Source organism: Anser anser, assembly GCF_964211835.1.
Source record: "Anser anser genome assembly, chromosome: 1".
In the NCBI taxonomy this organism is placed as follows: Eukaryota; Metazoa; Chordata; class Aves; order Anseriformes; family Anatidae; genus Anser; species Anser anser.
Genome location: NC_139720.1, coordinates 106,301,070 through 106,319,260, shown reverse-complemented (window position 1 = coordinate 106,319,260; position 18,191 = coordinate 106,301,070). Strand labels below are relative to the sequence as shown.

General features: G+C 36.2%; 1 protein-coding gene across 1 annotated transcript in view; it reads right to left on the bottom strand.

The window, feature by feature from the left end:
* Positions 1-18,191, bottom strand: part of LOC310892820 (uncharacterized protein) — a 460,614-nt gene that overhangs the window by 26,761 nt on the left and 415,662 nt on the right. Inside the window, exons 13-15 of the mRNA XM_083821048.1 lie at positions 17,482-17,573; positions 8,892-8,929; positions 7,908-8,020 (exon numbers count right to left, since the gene is read on the bottom strand). Coding sequence (XP_083677174.1) covers positions 7,967-8,020; positions 8,892-8,929; positions 17,482-17,573 — 184 coding nt within the window. The 3' untranslated portion in view covers positions 7,908-7,966. The remainder of the gene's footprint in view (positions 1-7,907; positions 8,021-8,891; positions 8,930-17,481; positions 17,574-18,191) is intronic.

Below are 18,191 nucleotides of genomic sequence, written 5' to 3'. Positions count from 1 at the left end.
TGCCATTCTGACATTGATATAAAGAAGCATGATGAGGCTTTCTAAGTCCCAAGGTTCTCCACAGCTGCAGAGCTTTGGAAAGAGCTGTCCGTTTACTACACACTGTACATGGCGGGAGAGTTGTGATCTTTCAAGTGCAAACACAAATAATGCACTGAAATCTTGCAGAAATAATGCACAGAACACCACTTCAGGAGGAAGATGCATCTCCCTCTTTGGAGGTTTTCATAACCCAACTGAAAAAAGTACTAAGCAACCTGCTCTAGGTGACCCTGCATTGATGAAGGGGGTTGGACTAGACAATTCCCAAGGTGCCTTCCCATCTCATCCCATCTCAACTGTTCTGGGATTACATGAAGGTAACGGTAACATCAAATGTTGGAAGAGAAGCATTCTATACTATTCTAAGATAACAATAAGAGAAATTTAATATAAAATCACTTTATTATCTCTTAAATTCTTTTTATTTGTTTAGGTCAAAACTTTTCATCTGGTTAGGTTTTTTTTTGTTTTGGTTTGTTTTTTTTTTGGTCTCCCTTTTCTACCCAGAATGCATCTCTATTAGCGTTTAGAAATTAGTAACATATTTACTACTTAATTACAATGTCTTAAAAATCTTGGTGTATATTTCCCAGCAGGGTATTAGAGAATTATATTTTTTTAAATATGGAAATTTTGTTGGCTCTCCAAAAGTATGTGCTTTCTCAAGACAAGACATAAGCAAACATGGATGCCGTGTTGGTTAAAATTGCAATATCAGTTTCAACTATGATCTAAAAGGTGATTCTGCATGAACTTTAATGCCATATTTTTTTTAATCAATCATCTCAAAATAGATTTTTTCAGCATAAAATACAGTGTGATGTCATTAATGGATCTTGAAAAAAAACTCAAGACACCTGTTTACTATCTGTTTAGAAGACAAAACACATACAGGTACTCATATCTGCAGAACAGATATTGAATGTTGGAGGATGGGAGAGGAGCATTGGTGTGACTGAAGCAACAGACTGCCTTTGAACAACAAGCAAGATGGTGTTTCAAAAATGTTTTCTCACAAGAGTGAAGCATTTGACACTCATCACATACAAGCCCCATCTTCTCAACCCAACCACTGGTAAAGGAGCATGCTCTCTTTTTGATGTATCATTTTTTCCTTAATATTCTTACCTGAGAACTTAATGATGGAAAAAAAAAAAAGCCAAAAAAAAAGCCTCGTGACATTATTGAATTGCATTTACATTTTAATAGCAATACTGTGAATCATAAGCAGCAAAGGTGTAGTGTAATGACACAGGTCAAAGCCACTTGAAATCTCTGCATCATTTCAAGGGGATTTCTTGCAGGGCATGTGGATCATAGAGCAGAAGTACAAAGTTTTTACAATTAGAAACATTCTAAGACAAAAGTTTCAAAGTATTTCAGATGTGTGGGCCAAAAATTACTATAGATCTTTGACAGCGTGGTTGCATAAATTCTTGAATCGGCACTAGATCAGCACTGAAATATGCTATCACTTCAGCAATATCTTTTCTGCCTGATTTTCCTTCAGATTTTCCAATCTCAAAAGTGTTCTAGAAATGCATGTTCAGATACATCAGATACGTCTAGAAATCACACCAAGGTTTTGTTAACTGAACTTCATTATGTATTCATATATATGGTTTAATGTGGGCGTATGTGTATGCAGACTTGATTCTCTACTTTGAGACAAACAAGCAACATGAGAAAAGGCATTACTACTACAGTGAGACAACATTACACCACAGTAAATTAGATGATCTGCAACTAAACCATACATTATGAAACCAGAACTCTGGAGTTTTTATTCTGAATTTGCAGAAGTTAAAGATTTTAAAAGTCTGTGGAATATATTTTTAATTTCCGAAGGATATTTTAAAATCCTTGATAAATTCTTTTTTTTTTTTTTTTTTTTTTTTTTTGGCAGTTAAACAATATATATTTGTGCTCACAAGTTTAGCAGCTCAAACTCTAGATTAATTTTTAGGTAATTCATTAAAGATACTGTTGAAACAAAACACGGTAGTAAGTACTTACTGTCGGAAGTGCTATTATGGTATACAGGAGGGTTAAAGAATGAAAGGTCAAAGTTTCCTGTATATGATATTATTTTAATAATGAAATAGCTCAAGTATATGAAATTAAATCCTTAAAGGAGAACTTTAACATCAGGTTTCCAGTTATTTATAAATATGTAAACAACAAGGGGCTTTTAATAGTGTTTTAGGAAACAGGCAAGCCGAATACAGGATTAAGCTTGAAAACATGCCTTGAGATCTGTTTGAGTTCCAGTGATTAATAATGATTAATTAATAGAACTGCTAGAACAGAACTGTATTTCATGTATTTTTGAAAAATGTGTCCCATTTTTTACAGAATGTTTTCAAAATGATTTTTTTTTTTTTACTTCGAAAATAAATACCTATTATCTTTACCATGTGTTGTGTCTCTTTTGAGGAACAAAGCTACAAAAAGAACCTTTTGCAGAGCCAAGAAGTAAAAACATTAAAGTTGATGATACTGCTTGTAACTATCAAATTCCAATTAAAATATTTTTCTCCCTCATTCCCTGAAACACTAAAGATCAAAAAAATCCTAAACTCTTATAAGATGCCCGTACATCTCACTGTCAGCTGCTTAGAAATATCACATAGGCTTCTCCCGTATTTTTTACAAATAAGGATAAGGAAACACAAAAACAAGATATGCAGAAATATAAAAATATGTTAATATTTCCACAACTGAAACAATTTCAGATTTATACAAAAACTAAGGTGTGAGATGAAAGCTGAATGGCATATTAAGCTTTGTTTCATAAGTCCATCAAACCATATAGGTCTATTTCATTTCCAAGTGACTGTAGTGGTCAGATTTATCTCTGATCTTTTTGCAAAACTAAGTCATTGTACCATGATGTTTCTGAGGAAGTGTGCAGAAGGAGATATTAGTGTTCATGAAGTGCTAAATGAGGCTCCTGGAAACTTGTTATCCTGTAAGATCTTGGGTGTGAACAAGATTAGTACAGGTGGAGGAATGAAGACATCAACTGTGCACTACTACTGCCATGATCTTTACTCATTTCCTCAGAGCTGATATTTTCTAGAAAATTCAAATACCATGATGGCATTATCCAAACTTGACAATTTAGGTTATAAGAGGTAAGAAAGTGATTCAAAGAAAAATCATGCAAAGAGAAATCTTACCTGGATAAAAATAGAAGTGATGGAAAAATAAATTGAAATAGAGAGGTTTTATCTGCTTGGTTTGTTCTGTGGTGGTGCAGATCAGTTTGCAAAGAGCAGGGCTTCATATTGGGATTAAGGGACGGTTTCAGAGAGACTCTGAAAACTATCATGATGCAGACAGAATGAAATGATTGATCACAAGATTTGGGGGACACTAAACCAACACCAAAATACCTAACCTAGCCTTCAGCTACCTTTCCCCAATACACAGCCCACCTACTGTGCTTTCTCCTAAACTTTGAATTGCTTGTATCTTCCTCATGAACCTTTTGACACAATCCTGGGAGTCATCAGTATCCCTGCAATTGTTATATTCCCAGTTCAATACATGCCTTCTACTTCTATTCATCCCACTGCCCCAGGCTGCTCTGCTGTGTCACTGCCTGGTCCTGAACTGCTGCATCCTGTCATGGTGCACTAAGAAACAGACAGTGCTTTTAGCTAAAGGCTGCCTTTAACAAATGGGTAGGAAAACGCCTATACAGAGATGTTGCTAGGAACTTATAGACTAGAATACTCTATTTCACAGAAAAACACACCTTTTAAGCTAGAACCAGCAATACTTAACAATACTAAGTGTAACATATGTCCAGATGTAAGCCCAGACAGCCATGTCCCTCCAGCCCTGCTGGTCATATGGGCAGCCTGCTTTCTGCCAAGTCTATGGTAAGAGTGTATTTTCTCAGTGCCCCAGAAGTTTTCTTCCTTTCTGATTAAAGTTGAATTTGCCCAGTGACCACAGTAGCGTGCAGTAGCACTGCCTATGCTACGGCAGGATGAAATTAAACTGTAACTAGACACATTTTAAATATTTTGCTGTCTAATATAGGTATTTGAAAATCCACCCTGAAATCCGTATGACAGGCAAGTCTGCCCACTACAGTCAAGACAAGCTCCTTTGCTTACACATATGTCTGAGATAAGCCTACAGATTCATGTCTCATTTTGGAACCCTAAGTATCATTTAATTGCTTTATTTTTTTTCCCCTTTGTTCCTGGTGTAAAAACTTCAAATGTATGCTGGAGTGGTTATAACTAGGAATTAACTGAAAGAGCAGTTGCACTTTATATTTTCTAAAAAGCTTCTTTTTTTTTTCTGCCACTGCAGCCTTTTCTGCCTGCCTGCCCGACCAGTGATGACAGTGCACTTTCTTTGCCTTCTGGGCCCCTTTTGTCATTTAGGTTCAAAATTCACCAGGAGATGCAGGCAACCAGGAAAGTTATTGATCTCTGCTAGACAGCAGAGATGGTGACTCAGCGTCTGCACCAAAATATTGCCTTAAAGATAAGCAATTAACCTGATTAACTACCCAAATTATTTTCAGGTAATTCTGAGCATTCCCAGCATATGCTCCATATACGCCTCTGAATGTTTGCCGCTGCATCTCTCTGCTGCATTCATATTTCTCTGTCTGGCAGTAGCTGTGTATGTAGACTGTTAGATGGATTTTTGTAGATAAAAGCAATGATGAACAAAACTGCATCTCCCCCTGTTTTGGTATTCTGTGACATTCCCATCTCAGCAGACTGTGTCTGGCAGTCTCACAATGAAGCACTGCATGTGTCAGGGAGATGGATTATATCTGCAGTGTCTGAATTTCAACCCTGACTATATGAGCTCCTGCTTAACCTTACCTCAGGGATCTTGAATTTTGTGTCATTGAATTAGAACAGCAAATATATATATATTTATATCCTGATTATGCGACAATGCAAAGATTTAATAGCTTGAGATGACAAAATGAAACAAAACCATAACCTTCATACATATTTGGGATATAGCATATTTATTCTTTATTTTGAACTATAAAGCTCAAAGTATCACAAAAATAAATAAATAAATAAATAAACCAAAACACTGATACTGATACTTGCATTTTGGGGGTGTTTTGTTTAGGTTTGGGGAATTCTAAAAGAAATAAAAATATGTAAAAATTCCTTTTCAGTGTCCTTAGCAGATCAAATAAAAATGAGAAATAACTGGATTAATGTATCCCTTTTTCCACTATCTGAAATATGGACACCAGCACCATTGTGCAAAAATTGCATGAAATAAATTGATTAATCTCATCTCCTACTGGCTAATTAAAACATTGGTGCTGTAACTCATAGCTTAGCTGAAATTTATATCTAGTGTGTGTATTAAAAAAAAAAAAAAAGAAAAGAAAAAATGAAGTGTCTGGAAAATTCAGTCACAGATAATAGCGTGAAGTTGCAGACAAAGTCATGCAAACCAGAGCTGCACATTATTTTCCATGAAAGACTGCTAAACTTAGACCTTCAGTATTGTAAATTCAGGTCTGGACAGAAACAGATAGTAAAAGTGCAAAGGCTCATATTCTTCAGTTTCTGAACGCAGTCTTACTACATGGGAAATAGCTTCGTCCATTTGAGGTTGATTTGGACCTTCTGAGCTATGAAATAAAATGTATCTTACAGGAATTTAAAGACTAATAAGTGTGATAGCTTGAGTACAGCAATGACTGCAGATGAAAGGGAAAAGCTTAATTAAATATGATTGCATACACCTGCAGTTGGATATCTCCTACTGTTCACAGTATCAAGATTGATTCAAGAATGGAAACATCAGGATAAAATGCTTACAGTTTGTTTCAGCTCTAGTTTCTCCTTTGTAACATCTCCTAATTAGCAAAACTCCTGCCACCAGCAGTTTTTAAGAACTGCAGTGTAGCTTTTTCTGAGAGAGAGCTATAATGGTGCATTGGGAGTCCTTATCACTAATCTAGAAGTCTGGGCTGGGTTTGGGGCTTAAACCAGGATATAGAAGATTACAGCATCTCTTGCTGATTTTGTTTGTTTTCCTTCCACCACCACCCTTTTTAAATTATTATTTTTTTTTCCTTCAAAATTCAGATCACTACAAGATATTGAAAATGCTGAATTAGCACAATGTTGATTTAAAGACAGTTTAATTCATCTTGGTATTTTCATTTTAAAGTCTGTTTTTAAAAAAAATATGTGAAAATAGCTCCCTGGTTCAATAACGTTTTTTTCTCCCACAGTCTTGAATCAGAGAGAATAATATCAAAGAGAAAGTTAGCACTGCAGTAGTCTGTGAGTACAGTACTATACATGCATCTCTGCACACTCTACATAACTCATTATATCAGAACAGATTATTAGAAATACCTGTAAGATAATTATTATTGGAGACGTAGTTCATAAAATATGTCAGTATTTTTTCTTATGCTTTGTTTGCAAATAAAGCTTATCCACCCTGAATCACACATTCAAAAATCCAAAATCCAGTCAGTGCAATAAGGAAATATTCACAAAAAAAATACAGAAATGGCCTTATGCCTTAAATTGTACTTCCTGACCCACCTCAGCAGAAATGGAGCTCAGGAGCTTTCCAATCTCCTGTGCAGTTTAGAGCAGACATAATGACACATGCCTCAACACATGACTCAAAGTCTGACAAAGTGTCAGTGTCAAGTAAAGGATGTTTTGTTCTGACTAGTATTCACAGGTTTTCAACTGACACCTGTGTTGCACGAGTGTCAAATGTTTTGCTGGATATAGGAATTTATTATCACATTTTTCCTAGGCAAAATAATCCTGAAATAGGCATGTAAAACCCCACTCCATGTGTGCTAAATGTTTATTGTCTCACAATCCAATTGACAGCAAGTAAATATATCTCAGAACACTGAAGTTACTACCCTAATTACTTATAGTAAAATATTACTTTTATGCTTCCCTGGTATCAAAGGGAGAAAGAGGAACACTGAAAACTTTTGTAGGATAATGAGACTTTCTAGTTTACAACATGGCTTAAAGCTGTATATAACTTGAAAAGAAAAATAATCTGTACCACTGTACACTGAACCATGACTGTCTGATTAAACTATTTTTGCATTTCAACACCAATACCATGTTTTTGTTTCCCATTCAAAACAACCTTATTTCTATAGCTGCTCCACGTTCATTTTTCTTATTCCTACAATCTAGGAATCAGGCAAATACCAATCTACAACCTCATACAGTCATATTCCACAGCCCATGGCTTTCTCTTGACTAACTGAAAACTCTGCATATCTCTAAAAGCAGTAACGAGTGCAACACATTCAGAAGTCTTTGGTGACCTTATTTTAGTGACAGGCTTGAGCACTAGAGACAACGTGATACACTTGAAGATCAGTGACAGACTCGCAATGTCACCAAGACTATTTTTGACTGTCTCTGTCCTCTGAAGAGTATGAAAAGCTTCTTCTACAGGTTATTCCAAGACTGCCTATATTGCCTCAGGGTATACATTGCCTTAGTAGTTTATTTAGTCATATCTGTTATGAAAACACTGATATGTTCTTTAATTTATATATGGCTCCCAAAGGCATTTAATACTCTCATATGCTTTTGGGCCAAACAATATTGGTAATATCTGCCTGGAACTAACAGCAGCTGCTTTTACAGTCATCAGATGGTTTGGGTTGGAAGGGACCTTCAAGATAATTCATTTCCAACCACCATGCCATGGCCGCATGCAGCCTGGCTTTGAATACTTCCAGGGAGGGGACATCTACAACCTCCCTGCACAACCTGTTCCAGTATCACCCAGAAGACTGCATGGGTATTCATGCTCACCTTAGGAAGCACTTATATTTATTTCTACTCTCATACCTTGTTTCCCTCTGAAAAGATGCAGTGCACCGTTGTCTCTTTCTTAGTCTTTTAACTGTTTAATAAGGAATATTTTCTGCTACTCCAGTGTTCTGTTCCAGGTTGGAAGGGACCTTTGAAGATATCAAAAATGTTATAACATTGAATAACCTTAAAATACATTATTCTAGTTTTTCTGGTCACTAATTTAAAAGCTAAGTTAATCTAAGGTAATCATTTTTTTCCTCGTGTAGTTTTTACACCAGTGTTTTGTGGAACTGAGCATAGACTTATTTCAGGACAACTTTGTGGCAATCAGATCAGGTACTGCAAAGCCCAGGATTATCTCCTTACCAGTTTCTCTCAGTTACTATATCATGACTCCTAGAAGATGTTATAAAGCTTTCTGAAAAAAAAAAAAATAGAAAAAAAAATAAAATAGAAAAAAAAATAAAAGGATGGTATTATGTGAAGAAAAGCAAATGTCTTCTTTAGGACATGTTAGGCAAGACAGATTAGCAAAGGCATTCAGGCAAGTGATATACCAACAAGAAGAAGAGAAATTAAAAAGTTCCTCAAAATGTTGTTTATTATTTCTTCACTACATCTTCCTGTCTCTGGAGACAAATGGTCCAGACTCATCCAAGAAGTCCTCTACATGCAAGTTTTAGTGTGCTTTTATTTAGAAGGAAAAACTGGGTGAGCAACATCTACGCAATAGCAGATCCATACATATCCACAGTAGCAGGATTGTCAAGACACAGGAGATTTTTGTGTGCATAAACATGCTATGCCCTCCTCGATTAATTGGAGTATATATGCTTGTTCACATACATACATACTTGACAGGAAGAATACATCAGTGGAAGGATTAAACTACCCTAACCAAATGGAAAAAAGGTAGTATAAATGAAGTGTAGCTCTTCACTCTTTAAAGGTAAATAGTAAGACAGTTGCATTCAGATTGTTAGAACAGTGGAAACTTTCCATCTTCAAGACCATCACCTGATCATAGGACTTGATTTTAGTCTTTTCCTTCAAACCTGTAACAGAGAGAGAATGTCAAAGCCTGCAAGAAAAGCCTTTTGTTTGTTTGTTTTTGTTTTTTTTCCTCCCCATTTAGAATTTCTTCCTGAACTTTGTCAGCTACAGAAAGGAAAGTGCATTATAAACAATGTTTGACAGATGGTCTGGGGGGCTTCACTATAGTTTCACTTTCACAAAAGAACTATTTAGAAGATTTTAAAAGATGACCAACTGTAACCAGGAAAAAATCAGCCAACATGACCTATGGAACACAGTATCTGTACTAGGTTGTTAAGACTTTGGAGTCTTCCTAATTATCTTTAGAAAGACTTATCATTCCCCCATGATTTCTCTCTGGGAGAAGTCAGTTCTAAAGCTAGGACAATTGTACAGTGGAGCTAGCAGTTTGGCTGGAACAGAAAGCTGCAGGACAACAAGTTATATCAACAGTTCCACCACACGGGAATTGGGAAGGAAATTGTTTTCAAAATGCAAGCTTCTCATCTTTCCTTTATAACTGAGCTGAGAATACACTACCAAGTTTTGTCTATGGGAAATGTCAACCCAGCTGTTAAAAGAGATAGAATGAAACAAAAACAGATTCTGGTTTAAGTATAGATGTTTTTGTTGAAACTGAAGTTGCATAGACATCTTACTCTTCAAAGCCATCCAAGTCCCTCACTGCTTGGTAATGTATGTCCAAAGGTTGTTGGAATTTAAAGCTCAGTCTCTGCAATAGGCACAATGGACATAGCTCACTGCTGACAGTGAGCTATGTTGCCATCAGTCAAATGACAGGCAAACACCAAGAAAAGAAACAGTGGAACAAGAGTAGAAGTCCTTTAAAATAGTTGGTTATATGGAAGGAGAGGTTTCTTTAATGGTCCCAGGAGGTATGCATTTGTGCAGATTGTATATGTGAATGTCAGATTCACTTCCCACCTTCAAATAATAACCTCTGAAAGCTTGTAGAATTTTACAGAACAAAAGTAATAGAAAAAAAGTTGCCCTTTATGTTCATAGGTTCCTTTATCTTACATTCTCATGGGACACTATTGCTTTGATTCCAATTAAGCTATGACAAAAAGACATGTTCTACATTCAACAACATATCATAACAACAAAAACATTGAACAAGTTGCTCAGCATCACAGAATAAGGGATCAAACAACTGAATGCGCTCTGGATAACAGGTTAAATTCAGCCTCTGTAGTTACCACCTATTTTTGACCATAACAAAAACATTCCTAATGCAGACCAGTGGTGTCTTAAAAGGATCCTTTTTCAAAAGCTGTAAAGAATGGCAAGTTGATACTGAACTGTAAAACTACCATTAACCCAAGGGGAAAAAAAAAAAAAAGGTTCTAAAAAGGTTCTGATATCTCCAGTTAAGTCTGCAGAGAAATCTTCATTGTTTTAATTGAATAAGGATTGGCTGCATAGTTCAGGACACACTAGTATTTGAAAAGCAGGGAGTCTCTTAACCATTAATGTGAATACATACATCAAGATTTGAACAGATGGCAACTAATGAAAGTAAGCTCTCCCAGCTCTATTAATGTCTTTATTTCAAGAAGACTTACAATTACAAATTAAAATATTATCAAGACTAGTGTTGTTGATTTTTTTTTTTTTAATTTTTATAATTAATTTTTAAATTCTTCGTTGTTCCATATCCAGCTAGCCTTCACCTCCTGGCCAGTCTTTGAACTACACTTATTTCTCATGTTATTTCTTTCACACTAAGCAAGCAAGCAAGCAAGACAGCCTCAAGGATTTCCTTTTGCCTATTCTTTTTGCTTTTGTAAGGAACTCGGTGCCATTCCAGCACAGCATAACTGTTGAAATGCTAAATGAGTATCTCACTCTGAGCCAGCCTCTGTCCATAGCAACAGTTTATAACTGCACTTTATTATTTTAATGAGAGATGGAAATAGCAGGAATGTTCAGCAATGTTGTAATAACATAGCTACACTGCTCATTCAAATGAAATGGTGTTAGATACAAAGTGTTCATTAAAATAGCATTTGTGTCAGACTTACCCTTAAAAGCAACGTAATTCAAAGCTAAAACTGAGTTTTAACACCTCACTTGTGCCTGCACACTGCAGCTAATATGCACCAGCCCATTGAGGAACAGCATACGAACTTAAAGAACTCGACAGAGTTTGGTCAGCAAAGACAAACACAGTGCCTTTCCATTACTATCATAAACCCCACACAACAAATACTATTTTCTAAGAAATTTAAGTTTCCTTTGTACTACATCTAGATCAAAGTCATAAATCCAGAATTAGCCATTGTTGAACAGTTAGATTGGGATTTTTCCAAAGCCGTGCGTAAGAGATGTCCATTTCCATAAGAAGATCAAATGTGCTTTATAAAAAGACATTGCCATTATTTAGCTTAGTAGTAGCAACACAGATACTTGGAGGAAAAATGGCACAAAAATGATCTCTCACACAGAGTCAGCAAAACTTGGACTTGCCAACTCATTCTACAGTTGGGGAAGGAAGGGGTAGATCTTTTCCCCTCCTCTACCACCAAATGAATATGTCTCAGTTTCATTCCAATGAGTCCCATAATTGACTTTCCCTAGTTTTAGCCCTTTGGTTCACATAAATATCTTGATTGGCTGAATCAGAGTTTAGGAATAATAACAGCTATAGTAGTTCTACCATAAAACTCAATGCTGTAACATTTGTTGAACTGCCAATAATACACTGAGCAACATGATATAAACCTGTCCTGTGCTTTTTCTCCACTCTCCAGAGAGAGAGCGCTTTATACCAGAATCTTTAGAGAAGAGTAAATGGGGTCCTTGAAATTTATTTATTTTTTTAAGCACGCATTCATTCATTTACATTCATGGTAGATAAAACACACTTTGATTTTGAATCCGAAGTGGGGAGCAGAGCTTTGTAATTCCTTAGGGAGTCACAGAGATTTTGTACAGCTTTGGACCAGCTCTCTAGAAAGTTCTTGGTCCACCTGTACACATGATCATCTCTATACACATCAAATATAGTGTGTATACATTTGGCTGATTAGAACTGAGTCGCTTTCTTCCATTTCTTATTTTTCCTTTGCAGTATTAACTGGAAGGAAGCTGTCCCTTGAGATCGCTAGGATTATTGAACAAACTTCTAGATATTTCTTTGGAATGCATTCAGAATGTATTAACAATATATATATATTGACTTCACATTTCAGTCAACATCAAAATTTATTGACCCTTGAGGTAAATACTAATCTCAGCCTTGACTCAATCAATATTTACCACTTTGTTCAATAAATCTTGATGATCATCTCAAGATAATTCAATATATACTTGATATGCAAGAAAGGTTATTACACTGTTGCATGATTTTTATGTACTGTTCTTTTTCTTTATTTTAAGAGAGAAAGATTCTAAGTGGTATTTTGATAAATAATGCTAATCTAGATTTAGCTGGTCTTACTTATCAAAAATAAACAAACATGCATAATGAGTTCCTATGTAGTAGGCTTGGGGAATGCAGAGCTCAGCACTAGCAAGTTTTGCTTAGCAGTGAATTCAACCAAATGCCAAGGACAAAGTACACAACTGCCATCTTAAAAAGAAATACACATTAAAAAAAATAAAAAAATCTTCTATTCACAAACATACTTGAAAGAGAGGAGTTGTTGCAGCAGTGCTTCAGCCATTGAGTAATTAAAAAGGCAAAAGTATGTCCTGTAATTACAAAAACCTGTACAACATATTCTATGGAAAAAGAAAATAAATAAATAAAGATAGGTGGAAGAAAAATGCAAGTCAGTAGTTTCTTAATAAACTCTATTCTGCAGCTCCATACTGAAGTTTCTACCAATGACAAAACTCCCACTATTTGATCTACATACACTATTAAGTTCTAACAAGCACCTAACTGAGGTCTGCTATGGACTATAGAGCTTTATGTCTACTTAAGCTGTGTTCTCATATCTGCTGTAGGTTGAACTGGTGAATTCATTAAAAAAACCAATCTGGATTCAGTTGAGACTGGCTATTCAGTTTCATACTGTTGGACTAGATGATCTTGGAGGTCTCTTCCAACCTAGATGATTCTGTGATTCTGTGATACTTGCTCACTTTAGTGGCTAATGGCCAATAACTGATTCTACACCTACGCAGACATCCTACAGCAGGAAACTGTACAAATACAACCTCCTTGCTCAAAGTGTAACCATTGATATAAACAGGGTACAGAAAGCATAAGGGAAAAGGAAAACTAATGATATTTAATGGAGCCCAAGATGAATGCTGTTTTCATAGCCTCAGAAGAAAATGATCACCCTCTCACTTCACCTTGACTGCTTCCTCAAGACGCCTGATGGGAAACCCTGACATGTTACAGGGCTCTCCACACCACACTTGCCTGCAGACTCCCACCTGGACAGAAGTACAATGCAGGCACAAGAAAAATAAGCAACTTAACAAAGGTCATGTATCAGGCTTGTCCTCTGGAACAAAATGGCTCAGAGCTCTACTGCATTGATTCTCTGTTAGAGATATTGTTTTCTGGAGTTTAAAAAAAAAGGGGGGGGGGGGGGAGGGAGAAAAAAACAAAACACAACAAACCAATAAAATTAGATTTCCCTGGTCTGATGCTGAAAGCTAGAAATCTGCTAAGTTTTTTTGTTTTGTTTTGTTTTTCTTTTTCCTCTCCTTAAAATAGAATTTACACATTCATCCCTACTTATATCCCAAAGTTATTATATGTGGAAAAAAAAAAAACTGTCAGATTTTCACTTCTTAGCTGTGCTTCTGAACTCATATTGGTATACGTTTACTATTTCTCATGGAACATAATAGCAAGACAAAAATGATACCTTTTGTGAATAAAATTGCACTTTTGTTGTTCCAAGAATATAAAATAAACCTTAGTTTTCAAGTTTGCATTATTTCCTTAACACCGAGGGATAGTTCATATGACAAAGTCATGAGACACCTACCTGGATAACCTTATCACTGTATACAAAACTATAAAAAAGTTTCAAAGAAGAAATCATAACATCTGCCTATTTTCAAACACAGCACACTGTGTGCTGTCAGTGGGCAGAGACAAAAACCAGTGTTTCTGAACCACTGGCAGCTCTCACTACACAGCCAATGAATATATTAACCATACAATTCATGGGCAAATTGTTAAAAATTGCAGAATTAAACCTGCTGTCTTTCTATTTTTTCCACAGGGGTAGCCAAGTCAACTCAAGAAGAAGTTGAGCATATAAAGTAGTTCAGAAACTACTACAGAACTAGATATATGAACATATGGGCATAAAAGCAAATATAGGAACCTGAAATTGAAGACATACACAAACTTACTGTTTACTACTCTGCACATTAGGATAGTACTCTAGTACTCTAGACAGTAGGTGACCAGTAGTTCTCAGACTATGGATTCCCTATGGACTTCTGTCAGCAGATTATTTCTGCTTGCTACAGCTAAGAGAGCAAGCCTACATTCAGCAAGTTTAAAATTGCTAAAGTAAACCTTTATCCACAATGGTAAATTTTTGTTTTATGGATCCCCTGGAAAATTAAGAACTACCGATGATGGTTCTGTCTAGCTACCCTTACCTGCTTGAGGGTAGGAAGACTTTGCAGAAGGTTCTAGATAGGTTGGACCTATGTGCTGAGTCCAATAGCATGACATTCAACAAGGGTAAGTGTCAGGTCCTACACTCAGGTCACAAAACCCCCATGCAGCAGTATAGGTCTGAAGAAGAGTGGCTGGAAAGTTGCCCAGCAGAAAAGGACCTGGGGTTGCTGGTCCACAGCCATCTGAACATGAGCTAGCAGTGTGCCCAGGTGGCCAAGAGGGCCAGTGGCATCTTGGCCTGCATCAGAAATAGTGTGGCCAGCAGGATTAGGAAAGTTGATTGTCCCTGGCAACTAAAACCACTGTGTTAAGTACAGAAAAGATATGACTACAACTTCTAATGCAGCAGAAGCAAAACATAGGTTAGTACATATGAAATGTAGATGGAAATAAGGACAATAGAAAATAAGTCTATCTTGCGCAGAAAGCTAGAATAATATACCTTGGGAAGGAATCCAAAATAAAAAATAAAAATAAAAATAAATAAAAAAAAAGGAAAACTCTGGTAAGATGTAGTATATAACTATGTGAGTGAAACTTCGTCTTCTGTTAGGTGAAGTGGGTCTCTACAAATGCTTCTGAAAGCAGCCCAGGCCAAAGATTTTGCATTTGTATACATGATATTGGTAAGTCATTGACTCAGCCAAATCTGAAAAGGAAATCTGAAAGCTGAGCAAAAGATTCACCCAGACAGAAGAGTTTTGTCCCTTGAGTAAAGATATGAGTCAAGGACAAAGACATCACTGGACACAGTAAAAAACACAGTCAAATAATACAAGCAAGCCCTCTTTAAAATAGGCATCAGCAATCTGGTGATTAGAATAATACATCGTAGAATTTTATTACCCACCAAATCAAAAACAAACAAAAAACAACTAGGAAAAAAATAGGACTTCTGTGTAAAATAAGTGACCACAAAGTGTTGCTTGACTCAGTGAATATCACCATCAACCTTGGACCAACACCATCTGCTGCTAGTAATCTTGAACCCAATCAATATCTGTTTGATAAATATTGTATATTAATATCATTTTGGAAAGACAGGATTAACAGCTGTGCTGGGATTGCAATCTGTTGACATTGATAGAGGAGATATCTAATATCTTGGCTGAGGGCAGATGTTAACTCTGCCTCTGAAGACAATGTCCTTATTATTTGTTTCTTTAGATGTTATGCTTTCTCAGTTTTACTTACAACTTCAAAGAGCATTCGATTTCATTTTCAAAGGCAAGAATGACACATACACAATTGGTAAAAATTGGAAATGCTCACTTCAAAACTCATCTGGAAATCAATGTGCTAATTTCAATAAGATCATCACTGGTCATGTGCCTCACATTAGGCTACTGTCTGTTTTGCAAGTAAGGGAAGTTATCCAATGTTTTAGATGGAGGAAATATGATCAGCCTGATATTAGATCAACTACTATTACTGTCATAACTACTGAAGATCATGCTAGATATTCCATTTTAGACACAATTGTTCTAGATCTCACAGTAACAGTGAGATGTAAGACAGACTGTTTCCAGGGAGCAGAGCATAAACTGTCAGATCAGAAAGCTATACTTCAGTGTGGCATAAAGGCCACTACTGAGCAGGAACTGGGGGGGACTGACCCTGAAAAACTAACATGGCTTATTTGGCCCATTTCTCCATTTTTATCCTCTGAATTTCAAATCATCACTACCACTTAGAAAGACAAGAAAAATTGCCAGATGGTCAGCTTGCCAGAAGGAAGGCAGGAACACCCAGATATCCCATTTCCATGTTATCCCAACCCACTTTTTAACACTGTTCATTTGAATTTTGGATTATGTAATTCTGCCAGAGCAATGCCAAACTGTTGTAGGAAACATCAAGCAGGCACTGTATTAAAAAAAAAAAAAAAAAATCTTTCCATAAACTACCAGTTGTCAGCGATACTGAAGACTAATACAGTGAAGACAGACCTTCTACCCTCAGGGCTTCCACATACAGGGTAAATTTGCACTGTTTGTAGGGCAATTTAAGAAGAAAAAAAAAAAGAGAAAGAAAGAAAGAAAAAGATCAGAACACAAGTTAGAGTCACAAAATAGGGTAAAAACAAGCTGTCAAAAGCTGGAAAGCTATTCTTCTGTTTTTAATTCCTTGTTAATGATCTAACAAGCTAACTTTCTGGAACTGTCAATGATGATATGTCAGTCTGCAGTGCCTATAGTACCAGAGTAGTTAAGTCAGCAAAATTTCATCATTTTTTCTTCAGCTTTAAGAGACTTTACCACAGATTTAGGGTTAAATGAAGTCAATAGGATCATCTTTGTAGAGACTATACAGTGAAGCATATTATAAGCAACAACTACGATTATCTAAATCACCTATCTAGAAAACTATTATAGAGTCATGAAGTCCAAATGAATCAAATGTTGGACCTTTCAGATATTCTTCCAGCAAAGAGGCGTACTTCGTATAAAATAAACCCTTGCACTATACAAGAATATTTCATGTTGTCAGCTGTAAAGAAACACTTGCAAAAGGCTCAGTGACTCTGAGCAATTACAGAAGACCGCAAAGAGGATATTTATTAATCATTTACTGAGTACTTGAGAAGTAGGAGTAAAATTTTGTCTGCACATGTGTAGGACAGACAAGAGTGTTTGGGTTTTAGGAGAATGTTATTTGTTTTTAAAACACATTATTTCTCCACTTACTTCCAGCTGGAATATGGGACAAAGATACTGGAAGTTGAAATTACTGGAAGACAGAGATTAAATCATTCCTCAAAGGAATCCACACATTCAAATTGATATTCACAGATAAAACAATGGGTTTCGAAACAACTAGCTCCTGTATTTTGACTTCCCCTCAGTTTCAACAAAATAAATCATATATAAATAAATTTACAGGCTGCCTAGGGAGGTTGTGGAGTCTCCCTCTCTGGAGATATTCAAGGCCCGTCTGGACGCCTACCTAGGCAGCCTGCTCTAAGGAGCCTGCTTTGGCAGGGGGGTTGGACCCGATGATCTTTTGAGGTCCCTTCCAACCCCTTCGATTCTGTGATTCTGTGAAATCAAAAGTAAGAAAGCACGTGGTTAATACATTTCAATTGACAAGCAGCACCATATGGAGCTGCACATGGTAGAGCAATGCCATAAGCCAAGATGCAGTGGATAAGAGATGAAAGAATCATGTGCACAGTATAGGCACATGAGAGTATAAGCACATCAAATGAGATGGAGTGGTCGTTAACTGAACAAAAAAAAAAAAGTGGGGATTATTTTTATGGGTATTTGTGTTCAGCATAAAGTCCAAATAAGTATGAAGTCAAAAATATTATCTAGTACTTCAGTTGAATAAATACATAAAATTGAGAGCTTACAATATTTAGCCATTTTTTCTCCCCTAGATTAAAGTCTATAATTCAGTGCAGGGATAACCAGATAGACAAAAATAAAGTTCCACCACAAGAAGAGAATAACTTATTAAAAGATTTCATTCAAAGAGAGGTAGCAGACTAAAACTGAAGAACTTGAAGATGTCATCCAGGACATTCACAGGAAGGAACAGAAGGGATGTAGAAATTCAACTATTTCATGATTCATAAGAATCCATATATTGTATGTAGTATATATACAAAGCAAACCCCCAAACTGGGAGTATGCCATTTCCTCCACATAATA